We start from the raw sequence: 18,097 nt of genomic DNA, 5'->3' as shown, positions 1-18,097 counted from the left end.
AAGTGGAATAACAGCTGGGCATTCTTCTTCTTTGTTATAGTCTCTGGCAAACATAGATGAAGTCGTGAACAAAATTAGACTGAAAATAAGGTAAGTCAAACTGTATGATTGTTCATAATGAATGGAAAGTGTGTTGTTAATTTAGTTAATCACATTCCGGATCACAGTTTTCTGTGAGACCTCTAAAATATCAAGTTTATCATAGACAGTAATTTCTTTAAAAATTATTCTTTTATCTGGGTTTCCATGTGAACCTTGTAGCAAGGAACTCAATTCTTTGGCCAGTCTTCAATTCATAAAAAAGGAAGGATACTGTAACAGAGTCTATTCAAAACAGTTGTAGAAGGAGGCACAAAGGCTTTTCTACTATATCTTTAATAGTTTTATTTCCCTAGTGAGAAATGAAGATTGGCTTGTATGTGTATCCTTTGGTAACACGCTAGCTGACGATGTTAGATCTGCTGGTTGGCCTTGGTGGTGGCCCAGGATTAATCATCTTGTGTCCTTCCTACCTAAAGCTTGCTCTGGTTTCCCCATGTCTGGATTTCCAGTTTTGAGACGTGGTAGGTAGTCAGAAGTGTCTGTTCATTATACAAATAGGTTGATGTCATCGCTTCAGATATAGTTTTTGGGCTTTTGTTTGTTTTGTTCTTAACTTTTGATGAGGAAAAGCATTCATAAATCCAGGTAATGACTTTTTTTTTTTTTTTGAGACAGTCTCACTTTGTTACCCTCAGTAGAGTGCTGTAGTGTCGTAGCTCACAGCAACCTCAAACTCTTGGGCTCAAGTGGTTCTTAGCCCACTGTGCCTTAGTCTGCCAAGTAGCTGGGACTATAGGCACCTGCCACAATGCCTGGCTACTTGTAGAGACGAGGTCTTGCTCTGGCTCAGGTTGTCTCGAACTCATGAACTGGGGCAGTCCATCTGCCTTGGCCTCCCAACAGGTGTGAGCCATCGCTCTCAGGCCAAGATGACTTTTTTCCCCTACAAGCCTTAGGTCTTGCAGTGAAGACCTCTGACCTATGAATATATTGTTCCATTGGTGTCTTGACAAGTACAGAGAAGACTTCTTTTTTTGTTGAACTTTGGCTATAACAATCCTAGTGGACTACTAAGTTGTTCAGGGTTTGCATAGAACATGGAAATTCTCTGATGATCCAAAAACCACTTGCAAGCTAGTTGTTTTCCACTTTCTCCCTACCATACCTTTGATGGAGTTTTCAAATGAAAAATGAGATAGACTGATAGAAATTCCTCTGACGGAGGTACCATTAATTATCCCCTGTTGAGCCACAGGGGAGAGAGGAGCTGGAAGCTGTACGTGATCAGGGCCCAGAAGGTGAGCAGTGATTTCATCTATCACTGTGGCTCCTTCTCCCTTTTAAGGGTATTGAGGAAGTTACTGAGGAAGGGATTTTGTGTGGAGTAATTTGAATTCTCTGGCTTGTTCCTGTAAAGTTTCAGCCACTCTGTCATTCCTGATTTGCTCCGTGAAAAATATTAATACTAAAAAGTTTTATTGGTCCTTTTGGACAGCTCTGACTATTAAGTGAAAATAATCGTTTTTAAAAACAAGGCAACTCATCAGTCTTGGCTCCCTGCACTATTATTGCTGCCCCCTGAGGTCCCAGGCTTCGTTCTTTCTTATATCACTCACACTTGCTTGGTTTTCTGAACAAGTAGCTGCAATCTGCAGGAGTTGATGGATAAATTACTAACTTTTGTTTTTCTTTCGGTCGACCTAGAATAGAGATTATTTGAATGACTTGTATCCTAATTTTTTTGCTAGGAGACTGGATGACAATATTCGAACTGTTGTAAGAGGTCAGACAAACGTGGGACAGGATGGAAGGCAAGTAAGTAACTTACTCCTTCGTTTTAATTTTGTACCCCTGATTTCTTCAAGCTCCAACAACCAAGTGGCCAAAATGTTGATGTGTCTTTTTGCAGAGCACTTTCTGATTGTTCTGTTTTATACACAGCAGGACTGCATAGGCTGCCCAGAGCAACCATGAGTTCTCACTCAGTTGCCCTTGAACCTGGAGCATGTGCTGTAGCACCATTCACCTGGGGCCAGGGGCATGCACACAGGCCAAAATGAGAAGACTGGAATTTCCTTGCCTTCTTTTTGTAGTGTTAGTGATCTCTTGTACCAGCCTTTATTTTGTGCACCATAGCTAAATAAGATTGCTGCTTTTGTCTGTCAGTGAAGTTGTTGGGTTCTTTGTTTTTGTTTTCTAAATGTCTTAGGCAGGTAAACAAGGCTGTCCACCTTGTGGCAGTCTCCTATTGATGATCCTCAAGGGCTGATCTTGGATTCCTCCTTGGCTGAGGAGTAAATAGACCCCCCATAACCCCAAGGGAGGGAGGTCCTAGTTGTTGGGGTTTTGATATTACTTATGTTGCTTCAAAAGATGGTGACCTGACATAGCTACAATTTCTCATTCCTAACTTTGCTGTCAAATAGGTAACTGAAGATCCATGTCAAAGTTTGACTAGTCTTTTTGGATCTAGCTAAGGAGGGCTATTGGAAGGGAATGAAGGAGGAAAGAAGTGTGTGGGAAGGAGATAATCTTCAATGCCTGAAGTTACCTAGTAGTTACCTAGAAGTTACCTAGTGACCATTTTCCATTTTATTTGGATTCTGTTCTTCTGTTGAGGCATATTTCAGAAATCACTGTGGACAATGCCTTTTCTAGTCCTCCTCCCTTTTCATCCAATTAGTCAGGAGTGTGCCTTTGTGATAGCTTCAGTTCCATTATTTCTCCTCTTGGACTTTTTTTTTCCCCCTGGAGACAGAATCTCACTCTGTTGCCTAGGCTGGAGTGTTGTGTCATCATAGCTCACAGCAACGTCAAACTACTGAGTTCAGGCAATTCTTCTGCTTCAGCCTTCTGAGTGGCTAGGACTAAAAACACCTGGCTAGTTTTTCTTTTCTTTTCTTTTTTTTTTCTTTGCAGGTTTTGGCAGGGGGAGTTTGAACCTGCCACATCTGGTATATGGGGCCAGCACCCTACTCCTTGAGCCACAGGTGCAGCCCCACTGGTTTTTCTATTTTTAGTAGCGATGGAGTCTCATTCTTGCTCAGGCTGGTCTTAAACTCCTGAGCTTAAGCAGTGCTTCCACCTCAGCCTCCCAGAGTGTTAGGATTTTAGGCATGAGCCACTGCACCTGGCCATCTTGGGCATTTTTTTAGTGCAACTAATTTCTTTCTTTCTTTTTTTTCTTTTTGAGACAGAGTCTCACTTTGTTGAGTGCTATGGCGTCACAGCTCACAGCAACCTCAAACTCTTGGGTTTAAGCAATTCTCTTCCCTCAGCCTCCCAAGTGGCTGGGACTATAGGCACCCACCATAGCGCCTGGCTATTTTTTTAGAGACGAGGTCTCACTCTGGCTCAGGCTGGTCTTGAACTGTGAGCTTAGGCAATCTACCCACCTCAGCCTGTGAAGTGCTAGGATTACAGGCGTGAACCACCGCAGCCTACTGCAACTAATTTCTAACCATGTTCATTATGCTGCCCATATTTGGGGCAAGGATAGGATATGAGCCTTTGTTAAATTCCCTTATCTCTAATATTGCTCTTTCCTCTCCTGGTAGGTAGCTTAGAGGGGTTATGAGTCTTTTTATACTTTTAGTTTTACTTATTGCTCTAATTTTCTTGCATTTTATTACTAACTTTCCTTTTCAACCTAATAATTTCCATTGACCTCTTTGTAGACAGTCTACCTTCTTCCTTGCTATCATCAGTATTTGTTTATAGACACATAGTTTCATTAAACTGATCCTGTTTTCTGGACTCTTGCACAGTCCTTAGTCCTCATTGCCTTGTTTTTGTCTGTTAGCAGTGTCTCCCATGAAGCACTGCTTCACTGGCCGGTTAGGCCCATGGAAAGGGGGCCCTTCGAGGTCATAAGGCAAATGCTCCAGCCTCATTCTGCTGGTTAACTTTCCTAATATATTTCTGATCATATTATCTCCTTCTTGAGAAACTTCCGTGGCTTCTGGTTACCAAATGACATCCAGGCTCCTCTGCCTGGCATTCACGCCATGGTCTGCATTTCCAGTTTTGTCTCCTGTTGTGTTCTACAAGCATGCCCTGTGCTTTCTGACACGTGCTTGTGTACGTCCTTGGGCCTGAAATGCTCTTTCTCCTCCCTCTTCCTTTCGGTAGCTACATTTCCAGACACTTCTTTTTTAATATTTTCTGTTTGCCTCATCTAGACACACCAAGGAACCAGAATTTTTGAACTAGAGAGGGCTCGGGACTCATCTGGTCCATTCCTCTCATTTTTCAGGGGAAAACTGTCAACTCAGGATCATGCAGTTAAATGTATGTTCCTTCTTCTCATAAACCCTTACAGCCCTATTCTTGTACTTTTCATTTGGCTTTTGGGGTTTTCCTTAACTTACTAGTGAACACAGCTTGTCTCCTTGACTAGTTTATAAGTTCACTGGAGGGAAGAACTATATCTTTGTCACCTTTGTATTTCACTACATACAGTTCACATGCAATAATATTTTGTTCAACTGTGTTGAATATTTGGTTTATATGAGATTATTTATTAATTATAAATAAGCAAAAGCCCTTAACCACAAAAATATTTTGATCAGCGTGTATTACTTAAAATGCTTTAAAACTTTGTGCATGAATGCTCCCAACTTACTACTATTTAGAATAATAGTGCTACTGTTCAGTGTGACTCAGCCTACATTTAAAATGGCTCACTCAAAACTTTTAAATACTTAAGAGAGTCTCAGGTTCTTAAAATTCCAAGAATGTGAAAATAAAATGATTCATCAGGACATTTTGTTGGGTCATACCGTGTAGATATATATTTTTTGTTATTTATGTTTTAAACCACGGGTCACAAACTAGCAGTATTGGAGAGTCAGGCCCAGAAGTAGACAGCCTGCAGGAATGTCAGTGTTCCCACCATCACATATTAATAGGTTGCAGGTTGCTGCAGCACAGCAGGTCGTATTTCAGAGAGCAAGACCACATTTTCAAGAATGTTTAGATAGCATTTCAATCTGTGATACAATTTTGTATTTGTCTCCTTAGAGTCCAGACAGAAAGGAAGCCCAGAAGAAATAATTGCTTTTCTTGTCATCCCCTCCATCTGTCTTTCCCAACAGTTGTAATGTAATGTAATGTAAGCTTCCCCTCACCCCCTCCGGGAGCTTTTGGGCCCTGTCCTTGTCAACTCCTAGGGATGAAAGCCTTACTCTCCAGCCCTGTCTGGCTGGTAGTTTGCTAAAAGGAGTCTCCACTTGACTGGCACAGACTTGGGGAAATTATGGACGTTCCAAAATATTGAGTTTTATAGGTCAAGAGGCCCCACATTCCCCTCTTTTCTGGAATGGAGGGAAAGTTTGCTTTTAGAGCTTGTTTTAGCTACTGAGGAGCTCTTCAGGAGAAGAGCAGCAACATGGATAAAAGGAAGTTTTTCTTTTACAAATTTAATCTTGATTGTGTTCAACCAGAATAGTTATACTTTTTAATCCTGTACACAAGAGGAAAGGATTTATGTACCATCATGGTGTCTTAAAAGACATTTGAAAAGATCTTTCAGAAAGCAGTGTCTGATTTAAAAATTATTTAGGGGCAGGGGGTGATTTAGATAATAAAGACACAGTGAGGTCATTTCTTTAGTTTCTTGAAATTTCTGAAATACCAGCTGCTTGGTTAGTGCTCTGCTAAACGTTTTGGAGAGTCTTTAATTGTTAACCACCTCCTACATGGGCCAACTTTTGAATTGGTCTAGTCTGAGTGACCTCTTCTAACCAGACGGTGAGGCTCTTACCAAGTTTGTATGGTGCTGAATCCTCCCCATTTTTATCTGTTGAAATCATCAGTCAAAAGCTTTAATTAAATAGCCACATGTTTGAAACTGTGTGGATAAGATGAGTCAATTCAGCAAGTACATGATCTGATATACGGTGAAATTTATGCGGCTTCTCAAGAATTGAAACAGACAGCTTGGACATAGGTAGAAAGAGAGGTGAATAGAGGAGCATGTTAGAGGAACAAAAAGCTGGCATGTGAAATTTCAAGAGTTGCCAAACCTTGACCAATTCCCAGTACACTCACGGAGACTCACAGGAGAGGATCAGCCACTGAGTTTCTATTTCTTTAGTGGATCTTGGCTGCAGTGCAGTTATTTGTTCAGAGCAAGGCAAAGGTTTGGGAGGAGATGAGAATTATTATAGTAGACCCCTCGTCCGTGGGCTTTTTGCTTCAAGACACCCAGTAGATTCTTGAAATTACAGATAGTAGCAGTCTCACTCTCTCTCTCTCTCTCCCCCATCCCTCTCTCTCCCTCTATCTCTCTCTATATATATTTCCCTGCTTTTGCAATTTGGAGCTCTTACAGAGTCAAATAAGGGTAATTTGAACACAGCACTGCAATCCTGTCATCAGCTGGTCTAATAACTGAAGTGGCTGCTAAGGCACAAGCAGGTGGGCAGTATATACAGCATAGATATGCTGGACAAAGGGAGGACTCAGCAGGATGGAATAAGCAAGCAAGGTTTTATCATGCGACACAAAACAGTACACAATTTAAAACTTACGAATTGTTTATTTCTGGAATTTTCCATTTAATACTTTGGGACTATGGTTGACCATGGGTAACTGAAACCTCAAAAAGTGAAACCACAGGCTCAGCGCCCATAGCACAGTGGTTACAGCACCAGCCACATACACCGAGACTGTTGGGTTCAAACCTGGCCTGGGCCTGCTACACAACAATGACAACTAAAATAAAAAATAGCCGAGCATTGTAGTGGGTGCCTATAGTCCCAGCTACTTGATAGGCTGAAGCAAGAGAATCTCTTGAGCCCAGGAGTTTGAGGTCACTATGAGCTGTGATGCCACCACACTCTATTGAGAGCAACATAGTGAGAGTATGTCTCAAAAAAAAAAAATTGAAACCACTGATAAGGGGGACTACTGTATTGCCATCTCCAGCTCTGTTCTCGCAAACTTTGATTTGGGAGAAGTTTTAGATAATTATAGTACAACCATCTGCCCAGCTCAGGAATCCTGTGTATGATATCTCTGACATGCAGAACTTCCATATTTGCAGAAGCTTGGATGCTTACAATGATGGGGGGCTTACCACTTTATTGGACCACAGGATAGACTGTCAGTTTTGTACAGCTTTAATTGTGAGAAATTTCCTTCTTAGACGGAACTGAAATAGTAAAGTAGGCTTCATTGTAACTTCTCATTGATCTTAGTCCTGCCAGCTGGACTAGGGCAAGCCTAATCCCTTTTCCTTATTATAGCTTCTAAAATTTAAAATGGATATTTTGTTCCTTTCTTAGTGTTCCATTCTTAGTTTCTTCAACTTTATAATGTAATTTCCAGACCCTTTGTCATCTCAGTTGCCTTGCTTTGGATAGCAGTTTCTTAGCATCCCTCTTAAAATGTGGTTCTCAGGTGTAGCCACACGGTGTAAACATACAGTGGGATAGTTCATCTCCTTGTTCCAGACTGGGGTCATTAACTTGGGAACTGGGGGCTCAGAGGCTCTGTCAACTCCCTGAAATTAATTGTAAATTTTTGTATAGGTAGATATATTTCTGCAGAGAAGACTCATTGATTTTTCTAGATTTCCTAAGGAGGCTGTGACTCTTCAAAAATTAAGGACCTCTGATTTAGACACTATTTTTCCATTACCTTGGTTTTAGTGGAATTTTTGGCAGCCATATCACACTGTTGGAGTCGGTTGAGTTGGCAGTCACCTAAAAGTCCCAGGTCAAGAGTTGCAAACATATGCCACAAAACTAAGAAAGTAACCTACATGATTTAAGCAGGCTGGTTGGTGTGTGTCCATATACGTCCATCAGGGGAGTGCAGGTTCTGTCTTAAGGGGACAGCCATAAGTCAGTTCTAACCAATTGGTGTCATGTCTGAATGCAGACCTGGAATTGCAAGATCTATCAATTTTTCAAGAGAAGCCGGAAATCCGGATTTCTGTGTGACGCTCCCAATTTTTAAATGTTGGCCTCATGTTTTCCAAAAACATGGCAAAGTCCAAACAAAACACATCTGTGGGCCAACAGTTTGCAAAACTGCCCCAGGCCTTTTTTCATATGAATTTTATTTAAACTTTCTCCTCTTCTGTTTGTGCGAGAGATTCTTTGCAGTTAAGCGCCAGGCTTTATGTGGTTTTGTTATGCCAGTTTGCTTGGTTGTTCTAGCCTGTCAAGACCCTTTGGAATCTTAGTGACCTCCCGTTTTCTCATTAGTGGATTTATCAGACATGCCTTCTATGTCTTCATTCAAGTTACAGATGAAAAGATGGAACAAGATGGGTTCAGAGCCACGTGGCATGCCATTAGAGACTTCCTGTCCTTCTCTTTCTCATCCTCACTTTAGTGCAAAGTGCCAGGCCCAGAACACAACAGACTTACACTTGTCCTTGGGTATGGCCTAGGGCCATCTTTCTTTCTTTCTTTCTTTCTTTTTTGTGAGACAGAGTCTCACTATGTCACCCTCAGTAGACTGCTATGGCTTCACAGCTCACAGTAACCTCAAACTCTTGGGCTTAAGCAATTCTCTTACCTCAGCCTCCCAAGTAGCTGGGACTATAGGTACCCACCACAATTTTTTTGTTGTAGTTTTTTTGTTTTTTTAGTAGAGACAGAGTCTCATTTTGTCACCCTCAATAGAGTGCTGTGGTGTCACAGCTCACAGCAACCTCCAGCTCTTGGGTTTAGGTGATTCTCTTGCCTTAGCCTCCTGAGTAGCTGAGACTACAGGTGCCCGAGACAATGCCCGGCTATTTTTTGTTGCAGTTTGTCTGGGGCCAGGTTCCAACCCACCACCCTTGGTATATGGGGCCAGCACCCTACTCACTGAGCCACAGGCGCCGCCCTTTTTTGTTGTAGTTGTCATTGTTGTTTAGCAGGCCTGAGCAGGGTTCACATTTGCTAGCCCTGGTGTACGTGGCTGGCGCCCTGAGCTATGGGCACCGAGCCGAGAGCTATGTTTCTAAATCTTTCCAAGTTCTGATTCTCCCCAGAAAAGGAGGCTAATAATATTTGCTTTCCTCGCTTTTCATAGTGATATCATAAAGATTTATTAACTAAATCAGCAAAGCGTATTGCCTTCCAAGGAGAAAGTGTTCCTTGCTGTTCATTCTCGAAAGTAGCATTTCATCTAATTCAAGTGTTGGAACAAAAATAATTGTGCTCTTGAAGACTGAGCTAGGCTGAGGGGGACTTTACCACAGAGTGTTGATTTTCATTATGTGGGATTATGAATTTGTCATTGTTAGCTCCTTTGTTGGCGGGTTTGTGCTTAAATGGTGCTTAAAATGTGTGCTTTCTCTCATCCTCTCTTAGGAGGAAGATGAATCCTATTGATTGATAAATGTTGAAGAAAATAAATAAGATTAGTATCAAAGGCAACATAAATAGTTTGGAAAAATGGCAATTGCCACTTACTTTCTCCTGCTAAAACACACTACAGTTAAAGCAAGTGGGTTTATAAAATTATAGGCTCAAAGTTTCCCATTAGTGACTGAGAATGGTTGGACATTTTTTGTTTCTCTTTAATTTTTTTTTTTTTTTTTGTATTATACTTTTCGGAATGTCTGAATACAACACTAACCTTTGGAAATTGCTAAGGTCTGGCCATGACGTTGCCGGTGCAGAAAACACTGTGATTTGTTGGGAAGCCCAGGAGTCGGGTTGTTAGGTCAGTCTGTTGCACAGAAACAGTATCCCAAGTTCTGATTGAGGCTCTCTGTCATTCACCATCCAGGACTTCTTACATCTGGTGCAGCAGTCAAGGTTGGCTTGCCTTTACTTGATGAGATGAATTCAAGCTAGCGTTCAGTTTTGCCTGCTTCTAGAGAGCTATTGGCTGCTGTAGAGGCAAGGATGCATAAAATGTCCATTAATTGTTTATCACTGCGGTGTGGCTGGGGCTCGTCTGACCACCGTGCTTCATCCTGTATATTGCATGTGAACCTGGACAGTATAGTGCTTTCTTGGCAGAGAGACACCTGCTATGTATTTGTAACCCTTTTGCTACTTGTCTTCTAAAATCCCTTGTTAGACAATCTATAAAGAATCCAGACAGCTATCCTCTCTCCTCTATTTACAATGAAAGACTGAACATTTTATTTGAATTCTCTAAGGATTGGGGTAATTGGATATTTTCACTAATGTTGCATTGGCGGCCTAGGTAAGTGAAAAAATTTGAGCTTTGAATTTAAATTTTAACTCTGCTATTGTTTGTGTGACCTCCGACAGGTCATTTGATTTTTCTAAGCCTCAGCTTCTTCGTATGTGACATGTAGATAATAATACCTGCCTTGGGGATAGTGAGGATTAGATTAACGTGTTTTATTTTATTGTTCTATTTTGTTAATTTTAATTTAATTTAAATTTTATTTTATTTTTCAGTTTTATAACTTTGGCTACCAGTGGTTAGTTCTCATTCACGTTAACTATAGATCTCAAAATGGTAACCAGTTAATAGGTAACCTAAGTATAGGAGCTTATTTGGTGAATTTTCATCCTCATTCTGTTTTCTGAACTACACAGAGACATACCATAGGACATAATTATTCTTTTGGCCCAAAGCAAAAGAATACTGTGTATCAGTGAACACATCTGGAATCTTCATCACCTTAATGATAAATTTCTGGATCTTAGCTGGATGTGGTGGCTCATGCCTATAATCCCAACACTCTGGGAGGCCAAGGCCAGAGGATCTCTTGAGCTTAAGAGTTAGAGACCAGCCTAAGCAAGAGCAAGCCCCCCCATCTCTACTAAAAATAGAAAAACTAGCCAGGTGCAGTTGCTCACGCATGTAATCATAGCACTCTGGGAGGCCCAGGTAGGTGGATCATCTCAGTTCTGGAGTCTGAGACCAGCCTGAGCTACAGCCAGACTCTGTCTCTCTCTTAAAATAGCCAGGTGGGCATCTCTAGTCCCAGCTACTTGGGAAGCTGAGCCAAGAGGATCACTTGAGCCTAAGAGTTTGAGGTTGCTGTGAGCTATGATGCCACGGCACTCTACCAAGGGTGATAAAGTAAGATTGTCTCAAAATAAATAAATAAGTAAAAATAGAAAAACTAGCCAGGTATCATGGAAGGCACCTGTAGTCCCAGCTATGTGGAAGGCTAAGGCAAGAGGATAGCTTGAACCTAGGAATTTGAAGTTGCTGTGAGCTAGGCTGATGCCACAGCACTCTAGCCTAGACAATAGAGTGAGACTCTGCCTCAAAACAAATAAAATCAAAAACAGCAACAACAAAAACAAAAAACAAATTTCTGGATCTCCTTTGGTGCCTGAGGGGTGTGCTGCTTGAAGTCCACTCCTTGGACAGGCTTGTGAATATCCTTGGTGTATTCTTAGGTCACTACCTTGCTGAGCAGCCTTTCTTCTTCTCTCCCATCCTTTTTTTGAGACAAAGTTTCATTATGTCGCCCTTGGTAGAGCGCTGTGACATCACAGCTCACAGCAACCTCAAACGCCTGGGCTTAAGCAATTCTCTTGTCTTAGCCTCCCAAGTAGCTGGGACTACAGGTGCCCATCACAACACCCGGCCAGCCCTGGTATATATAACTGGCACCCTAACCACAGGTGCTAAGCCAAACCTTTTTTATTGAGACAGAGTCTCAAGCTGTTGCCCTGGGTAGAGTGCCATGGCATCATCATAGCTCACAGCAACCTCCAACTCTGGGGCTCAAGCAATCCTTTTGCCTCAGTTTTTCTATTTTTAGTAGAAACAGTGTGTTGCTCTTGTTCAGGCTGGTCTTGAACTTGGTGAGCTCAGGCAATCCACCCACCTCAGCCTCCCAGAGTGCTAGGATTACAGGCATGAGCCACCGTGCCTGGCCTCTCCTATCCTTTTTTGCAGGAGACATGCTGCCAGGCCCAAGTTGAAAAGGACAAGGAGTTATTTTATTTTATTTTTGCAGTTTTGGGCCAGGGCCTGGTTTGAACTCACCACCTCTGGTATATGGGGCCAGCACCCTACTCCTTTGAGCCACACGCCCTGCCCAAGAGTTAATATATTTTAAAACACCTAACACAATGTTGGGCTCAATGGCGTTTAGTAAATGGCAGTAATGCTGCTGCTGTTGATTGTGATATAACTCAGGGGAGTCCCAGTGTTCCCAATTCTGTGCATTCAGGCATTTGTCAAGTTCGTGTGACCTTCCTATTCCTTTCTTCCCTACCACCCAGATTTAAAACAATGCCAGGTTTACTTGCTCTGAATTATTAGAGCCTCCTTACTGGCTTTAGTGTGCTTTTTTCTGTGAATCTTGGCCTAGCTTATCTGTGGTCCAGAACACCTGCTGTGGCTTCAGAGGTGTTAAAAGTCTCAATTCTCTTGTTGTGTCCTTACAACCTGAGTCATTAATTTTTGCCTGGGTGAGACGTACAACATCACTCCAGAGTTAGGAAAGGTAAATATTCTACACGAAGGCAGAATTTATAGTTTGTGTTACTTGAGATTATAGATAATTTTTATTTTTTCCCATTTCTAGTTTTGATAATTTCCAAATTGTTCTTAATAAGCATATAGATCAGTGGTTCTCAAACTTCCTAAGGCTGCAACCCTTTAATATAGTTCCTCATGTGGTGACCTCCAACCATAAAATTATTTTCGTTGCTACTTCATAACTGTAATTTTTCTACTGTTATGAATCGTAATGTAAATATCTGATATGCAGGATGTATTTTCATTGTTAGAAATTGAACACAATTAAAGCATAATGATTAATTACAAAAACAATATGTAATTATATATTGTGAAATACTTATTTCTAATTACAAATAAATGAAATTTTGTCTTGAAACATGGTGTAGCATGGGTAACAGCCTTAACATAACAATAGTAAACTACATTGCTATATTTTGCGACAGTGTGCGTAAAAAGCCAACCTCAGTGCCAAGGTTGAAATTGCATCTTTCTCACCAGCTCAGAAATTCTCAGGGCATTCTTTGCAAGAGCACAAGGAAGATCATCTTCCACAACAAATCTACTTCTGTATTTAGACTTGATAACCAACAAGCTGAAAAAACCTGTTTCACAAAGATATGTTGTTGGAAATGGAAGAAGAAGGTGCAACACAGTCTCGGACAGAACAGGATATGACTGCAAACACTTGATCCAGAATTTTGTAACTGGCGTTGTAGAGAAATCAGTTCTCACTGCATCGCTGTTAATAAGTTCAATGAACTCCTCTTGAGCTGTCTCAGGAAAATCTTCAGCTCTGACTGTGAATGGGCTTCTGGCAAATGCAAATGGAGTGTCAGGTAGATTTGCAAAGTACGATGAAGTTTCATCTGCAAGCATGTGCAAGTGTTCTTTCATAGAAATTATCATCGTAATCCTTTTGTCTGGTTCAATGTCATGTTCCTCAAAGAAAGCAGATAAGGTAGGCAATGTGTAAATTTTATTTTCATCGAATTTTTTTTGCCAAAGCTGAAGTTTCATTTGGAATGATCAGATCTTTTCAGACAAATCGAGGCATGTTGCATTTGGTCCTTGCAGTGATAAATTTAACTCATTCAAGATGGCAAAGATGTCAACCAAGTAAGCTATTTTCTGCAGTTCACTTTTATCGCTGAAAAGTGCTTCGAACTTTGGTCTTGCTTTCTGATTAAAAAACGTTTTGAAGTTCATCACAAAGCTCAAAAACATGTTTTAGAACTTTTCCTCTCAACAACCATCTCGCTTCAATGTGAAATAGCAAAGCATTGTTCGGCGCATCCAACTCCTTGCATAGTTACAAAAACAAGTTGACTGTTTAAAGTGCTCCCCTTTACAAAATTGACAGAACTTGTGATGCTTTTCATTACTTCTCTTTTTTTTTTTGAGACAGAGCCTCAAGCTATCCCCCTGGGTAGAGTGCTGTGGCATCACAGCTCACAGCAACCTCCAACTCCTGGGTTCAAGCGAGATCCTGCCTCCGCCTCCCAAGTAGCTGGGACCATAGGCACCTGCCACAACGCCTGGATATTTTTTGGTTGCAGCCATCGTTGTTTGGTGGACCCAGGTTGGATTTGAACCCGCCACCTTAGGTGTATGTGGCTGGCGTCTTAGCCACTTGAGCCACAGGCACCGAGCCTTTAATTACTTCTTGTAACTTTTGTGGCAGCATCTTCATTGCTAATATTTGCTGATGGATCATACAGTGAGTTCCGATGACTGGTGACTCATTCAGTACCAAACGTTGAAGTCCAGATCGACATCCTAGCATAGCTGGAGCACCATCTCCAGCAAACACCACAAACCTTTTCCCAAGACATCTTATGCTCTTTCAGAAATGAACCAACTGCGTCAAATACATCATGTGCAGTAGTTGTCGTTTTAAGAAGTTGGCAAAAAAGAAACTCATCTTTAAAGTCACCATCATTAACATACCTCACGTAAACCAGTAACTGTGAGCAGTTTGCAACGTCTGTAGATTCATCAAGTTGGATACTAAATATTGGAAGGGGAGCAGATTTAATTTCCTGGATTACCCAATCAAGAATATCAGCAAACATGTCATCTATTCTTCTGCAGACAGTGTCGTTAGATTAGGAAATTTCACTCAATTTCGTAACAAATTCATCTCCAATCATAACTCAAACAATGTCTTTGGCCACTGGCAACAGTAAATCCTCAGCAGTGATGTGAGGTTTCATAGCTCTGGCGACTCTGAGTGCCACCAAATATGAAGCTTCAATGGCTACTACATTTTGTTTATGGTACCTGCCACCAGTGTCAAGTCTGGCTTTCTTGAGTCCATCAGCTTTCCTTCTTTAAAATAGTTGGTATCCTTGTCGGCAAAGCTCTGATGCTTGCTATCAAAATGGCGTTTTAGTTTGTTCAGCTTCATAGATTCAGCTGATAGAACTGCACAACAAATAACACATTGCGGTTTATCAATTCCTGCTGTAATTATTGAGGTAAAACCATACTGTAGAAAATCCTCACTGTGTTTTCTAAACGTTCTTCTCTACATGATCCATTGTCACAGGGTGGTTTACTAATGAAAATAATATATAACAAGAGCTTTACTAATACAAAAGATAATACATGGCATAGTTCAGTCAATATAGTTCATTCAAGTTTCCTATGATTTACCATTCTGTGTTGTTTTTTTTAATACTTGTTCTTATGATTTACCATTCTGTGTTGTTTTTTTTAATACCTGTTCCTATGATTTACCATTCTGTGTTGTTTTTTTTAATACTTGTTCCTATGATTTACCATTCTGTGTTGTTTTTTTTTATACCTGTTCCTATGATTTACCATTCTGTGTTTTTTTTTTCACACCAGTACTGTGAAACAGGTACTTTCATACCTGTTTTTTTTCATACCTAATACTATCACAAGGGGGCAGTATTCACATCAACCACAGCTGAATATAAAAAAAGGTGGATCAGCATCCAGATTAAGTTTCTGTGGTACAGAGATATATATATATTTTTTTTTGCAGTAGTTGATGATTTTACAGTGCATGATTTTACATTTACCCAGTAATTATAAATCATGAAGTGTTGTTTTACCTCCAATACTGCTGCTTTCAATACAGTAGCTGCTTTTAACAGAGTAGTTGCTTTCAACACAGCGGCTGCTTTCAACACAGCGGCTGCTTTCTACACAGTAGCTGCTCTCTACACATGTGTGACTGGTCCACATAAGTACATTATGGTGCCAACCCTGTCACATATACCTGTATTAGTACAGGGTGTATGTGATGAGTTTGGCACCATGATGTCATCACGCCGGGTACTCGTATGTGGGGGTATCTGCATACAGACCCATCTGGAGACGGATAGAGGAACCATGTCTTGGTTTCCAAGACCATCGAAAATATGTGTTTTGCGATGATCTTAGGCAATCCCTATGAAAGGGTTGTTCAGTCCTCAAAGGAGTCATGACCCAAAGGTTGAGAATTGCTGATACAGATGCTTTTCAACTTATAACAGCGTTACATCCCAATAAACTCATAATAAGTTGAAAATATTTTAAGTTAAAAACATATTTAATATACCTAACCTACTGAACATCATAGCTTAACTTCACCTGTGTGAAATGTGCTCAGGCCTTTGTATTCCTCTGGTTCTCATCCTATGTCCAAAACAAGACAGTTTTTACCGTGAGATCATTAAGCCCTGTCTGTTTACATAATAAGTATTGGGGTCTGCCTTCTTGACTCAATCAGTTAAGATGTAATAGGAAAACATGGCCTAATACACCCTGCAGATAGATTGGAGATTAGTGCAGTATTCATTCTTTGTCAGATATGTGTTCTACAAATGTTCTCTATCATTGTGTGATTTGTATTTTTCTTTTCTTTTCTTCTCTCTTTTTTTTTTTTTTTTGAGACCGAGCCTCAAGCTGTCACCCTGGGTAGGGCACATGGTATCACAGCTCACAGCAACCTCAAACTCTTGGGCTTAAGTGATTCTCTTGCCTCAGCCTCCCAAGTAGCTGGGACTGTAGGTGCCTGTCACAATGCTCAGCTATTTTTTTGTTGCCATTGCCATTGCCATTGTTGTTTAACTGGCCCAGGCCGGGTCCCAACCCACCAGCTTCAGTGTATGTGGCCAGCACCCTACCCACTGAGCTATGGGCACCACCTGTCTTTTTATTTTCTTAACAGAGTCTCTTGATGAGCTGAACTTTTTAATTTCAATTAAGTACATTTTATTTTTTATTTATTTTTTATTTTTTTGAGACAGAGTTTCCACTATGTTGCCCAGTGAAGTGCTGTGCTGTCACAGCTCACAGCAGCCTCAAACTCTTGGGCTTAAGCGATTGATTCTCTTGTCTCAGCCTCCCAAGTAGCTGGGACTGCAGGTGCCCCCCCACAACGCTTGGCCGTTTTTTGGTTGTAGTTATCATTGTTGTTTGGCAGGCTTGGACTGGATTCAAACCCGCCAGCTCTGGGGTATGTGGCTAGCGCTGTAACCACTGTGCAACAGGCGTCAAACCTTATATTTATGTTTGTGATCCATTTTCAAGTTGATTTTTAAAAATATGGGTTGAGAGTCTTCTTTAGTGTTTTTGGTTTTTAGCATATAAATCTTGCTCACATTTTGCTAAATTTAACTAAATAAGGATTTTTTTGGTTATTATTTTTTAAAAATGATATATCTTTAAAATTTAAATTTCTAGTTTTCCCTTACTGGTTGCAGAAATATAGTTGATTTTTGTATGTTGACCTCGTCTTCTGAAACTTTGCTAAAGTCATTAGTTCTAAGAGTTTTTTTGTAGGTTTGGGGGATTTTTTTAAGGTACATAATTATGTCATCTGTGAATAGAGGCGTTTTTACTTTTTGTTTTATCATCCTGGTAAGGACCTACAGTATGATGTAGAATAAATTTGGTGATAGTGTATATCTTTGCTTCATTCCCACACTGCGGTTGGATTTAAATCTATCATCTTTCTAGTTATTTTGTATTTGTTCTTTTTATTTCTGTGTTTGATTTTTCTATATTTTAGTGGTTATCCTAGGATTCACAATCTACATCTTTATCAAGTGATAGTGTTACTAATCTCACTGTGATAGTATTAATGTATCATTTCATGTCTATAATGTAAGAACCATGTAACAGTAGACTTCCAGTGCCTTGTTCCCACCCTTTGTTCTGTCATTGTCATGGATCTTGCTTTTTATACATCATCAACTCAGTAAGATACTGTTTTTGCTGTAAACAATTAAGTTTTAGAATAGTTAAAAATAAGAAAAAAAATCTCTTTATGTACTTTCATTGTTTTTCATTTTTCAAGTTATTTTATTTGTTTATTTTTCTTAGAAATAGGGTCTCACTATGTTGCCCAGGCTGGCCTCAAACTCCTAGGCTTGAGCAGTTCTTCTGCCTTAGTTTCTCAAGTAGCTAGGACCATAAGCCTCCATCCCTTTACCTGGCTATTTTATCTTTCAATTTATATTTAAGATATACAGCGTATTATTGGATACGTGTAGACAGTAAAATGGTCTACAAAGAAGCAAATTAACATATCCATCACTTTACATATGGGGCCACGCCCTACTCCTTAAGCTACAGGCACCGCCCAGTAGTTATCTTCTGTATTTCTTTTTTTTTTTTTTTTTTTTTT

At 40.4% G+C, this 18,097-nt stretch overlaps 1 protein-coding gene and 1 non-coding gene across 2 annotated transcripts in view; one reads left to right on the top strand and one right to left on the bottom strand.

Annotated features, from left to right (window-relative positions):
• VPS53 (VPS53, GARP complex subunit) overlaps window positions 1-18,097 on the top strand; it is a 135,342-nt gene that overhangs the window by 15,339 nt on the left and 101,906 nt on the right. Inside the window, exons 3-4 of the mRNA XM_023519263.1 lie at window positions 41-90; window positions 1,791-1,857. Of these exons, the coding sequence (XP_023375031.1) occupies window positions 41-90; window positions 1,791-1,857 (117 nt within the window). The remainder of the gene's footprint in view (window positions 1-40; window positions 91-1,790; window positions 1,858-18,097) is intronic.
• LOC111728538 lies at window positions 2,241-2,373 on the bottom strand. The gene has a single exon (XR_002775801.1).

This window comes from Otolemur garnettii, unplaced genomic scaffold, assembly GCF_000181295.1.
Source record: "Otolemur garnettii isolate 467f Iridium unplaced genomic scaffold, OtoGar3 scaffold00166, whole genome shotgun sequence".
NCBI classification, from domain to species: domain Eukaryota; kingdom Metazoa; phylum Chordata; class Mammalia; order Primates; family Galagidae; genus Otolemur; species Otolemur garnettii.
The sequence above is the reverse complement of the archived record's forward strand: the minus strand, read 5'-3'. Positions and strand labels throughout refer to the sequence as shown.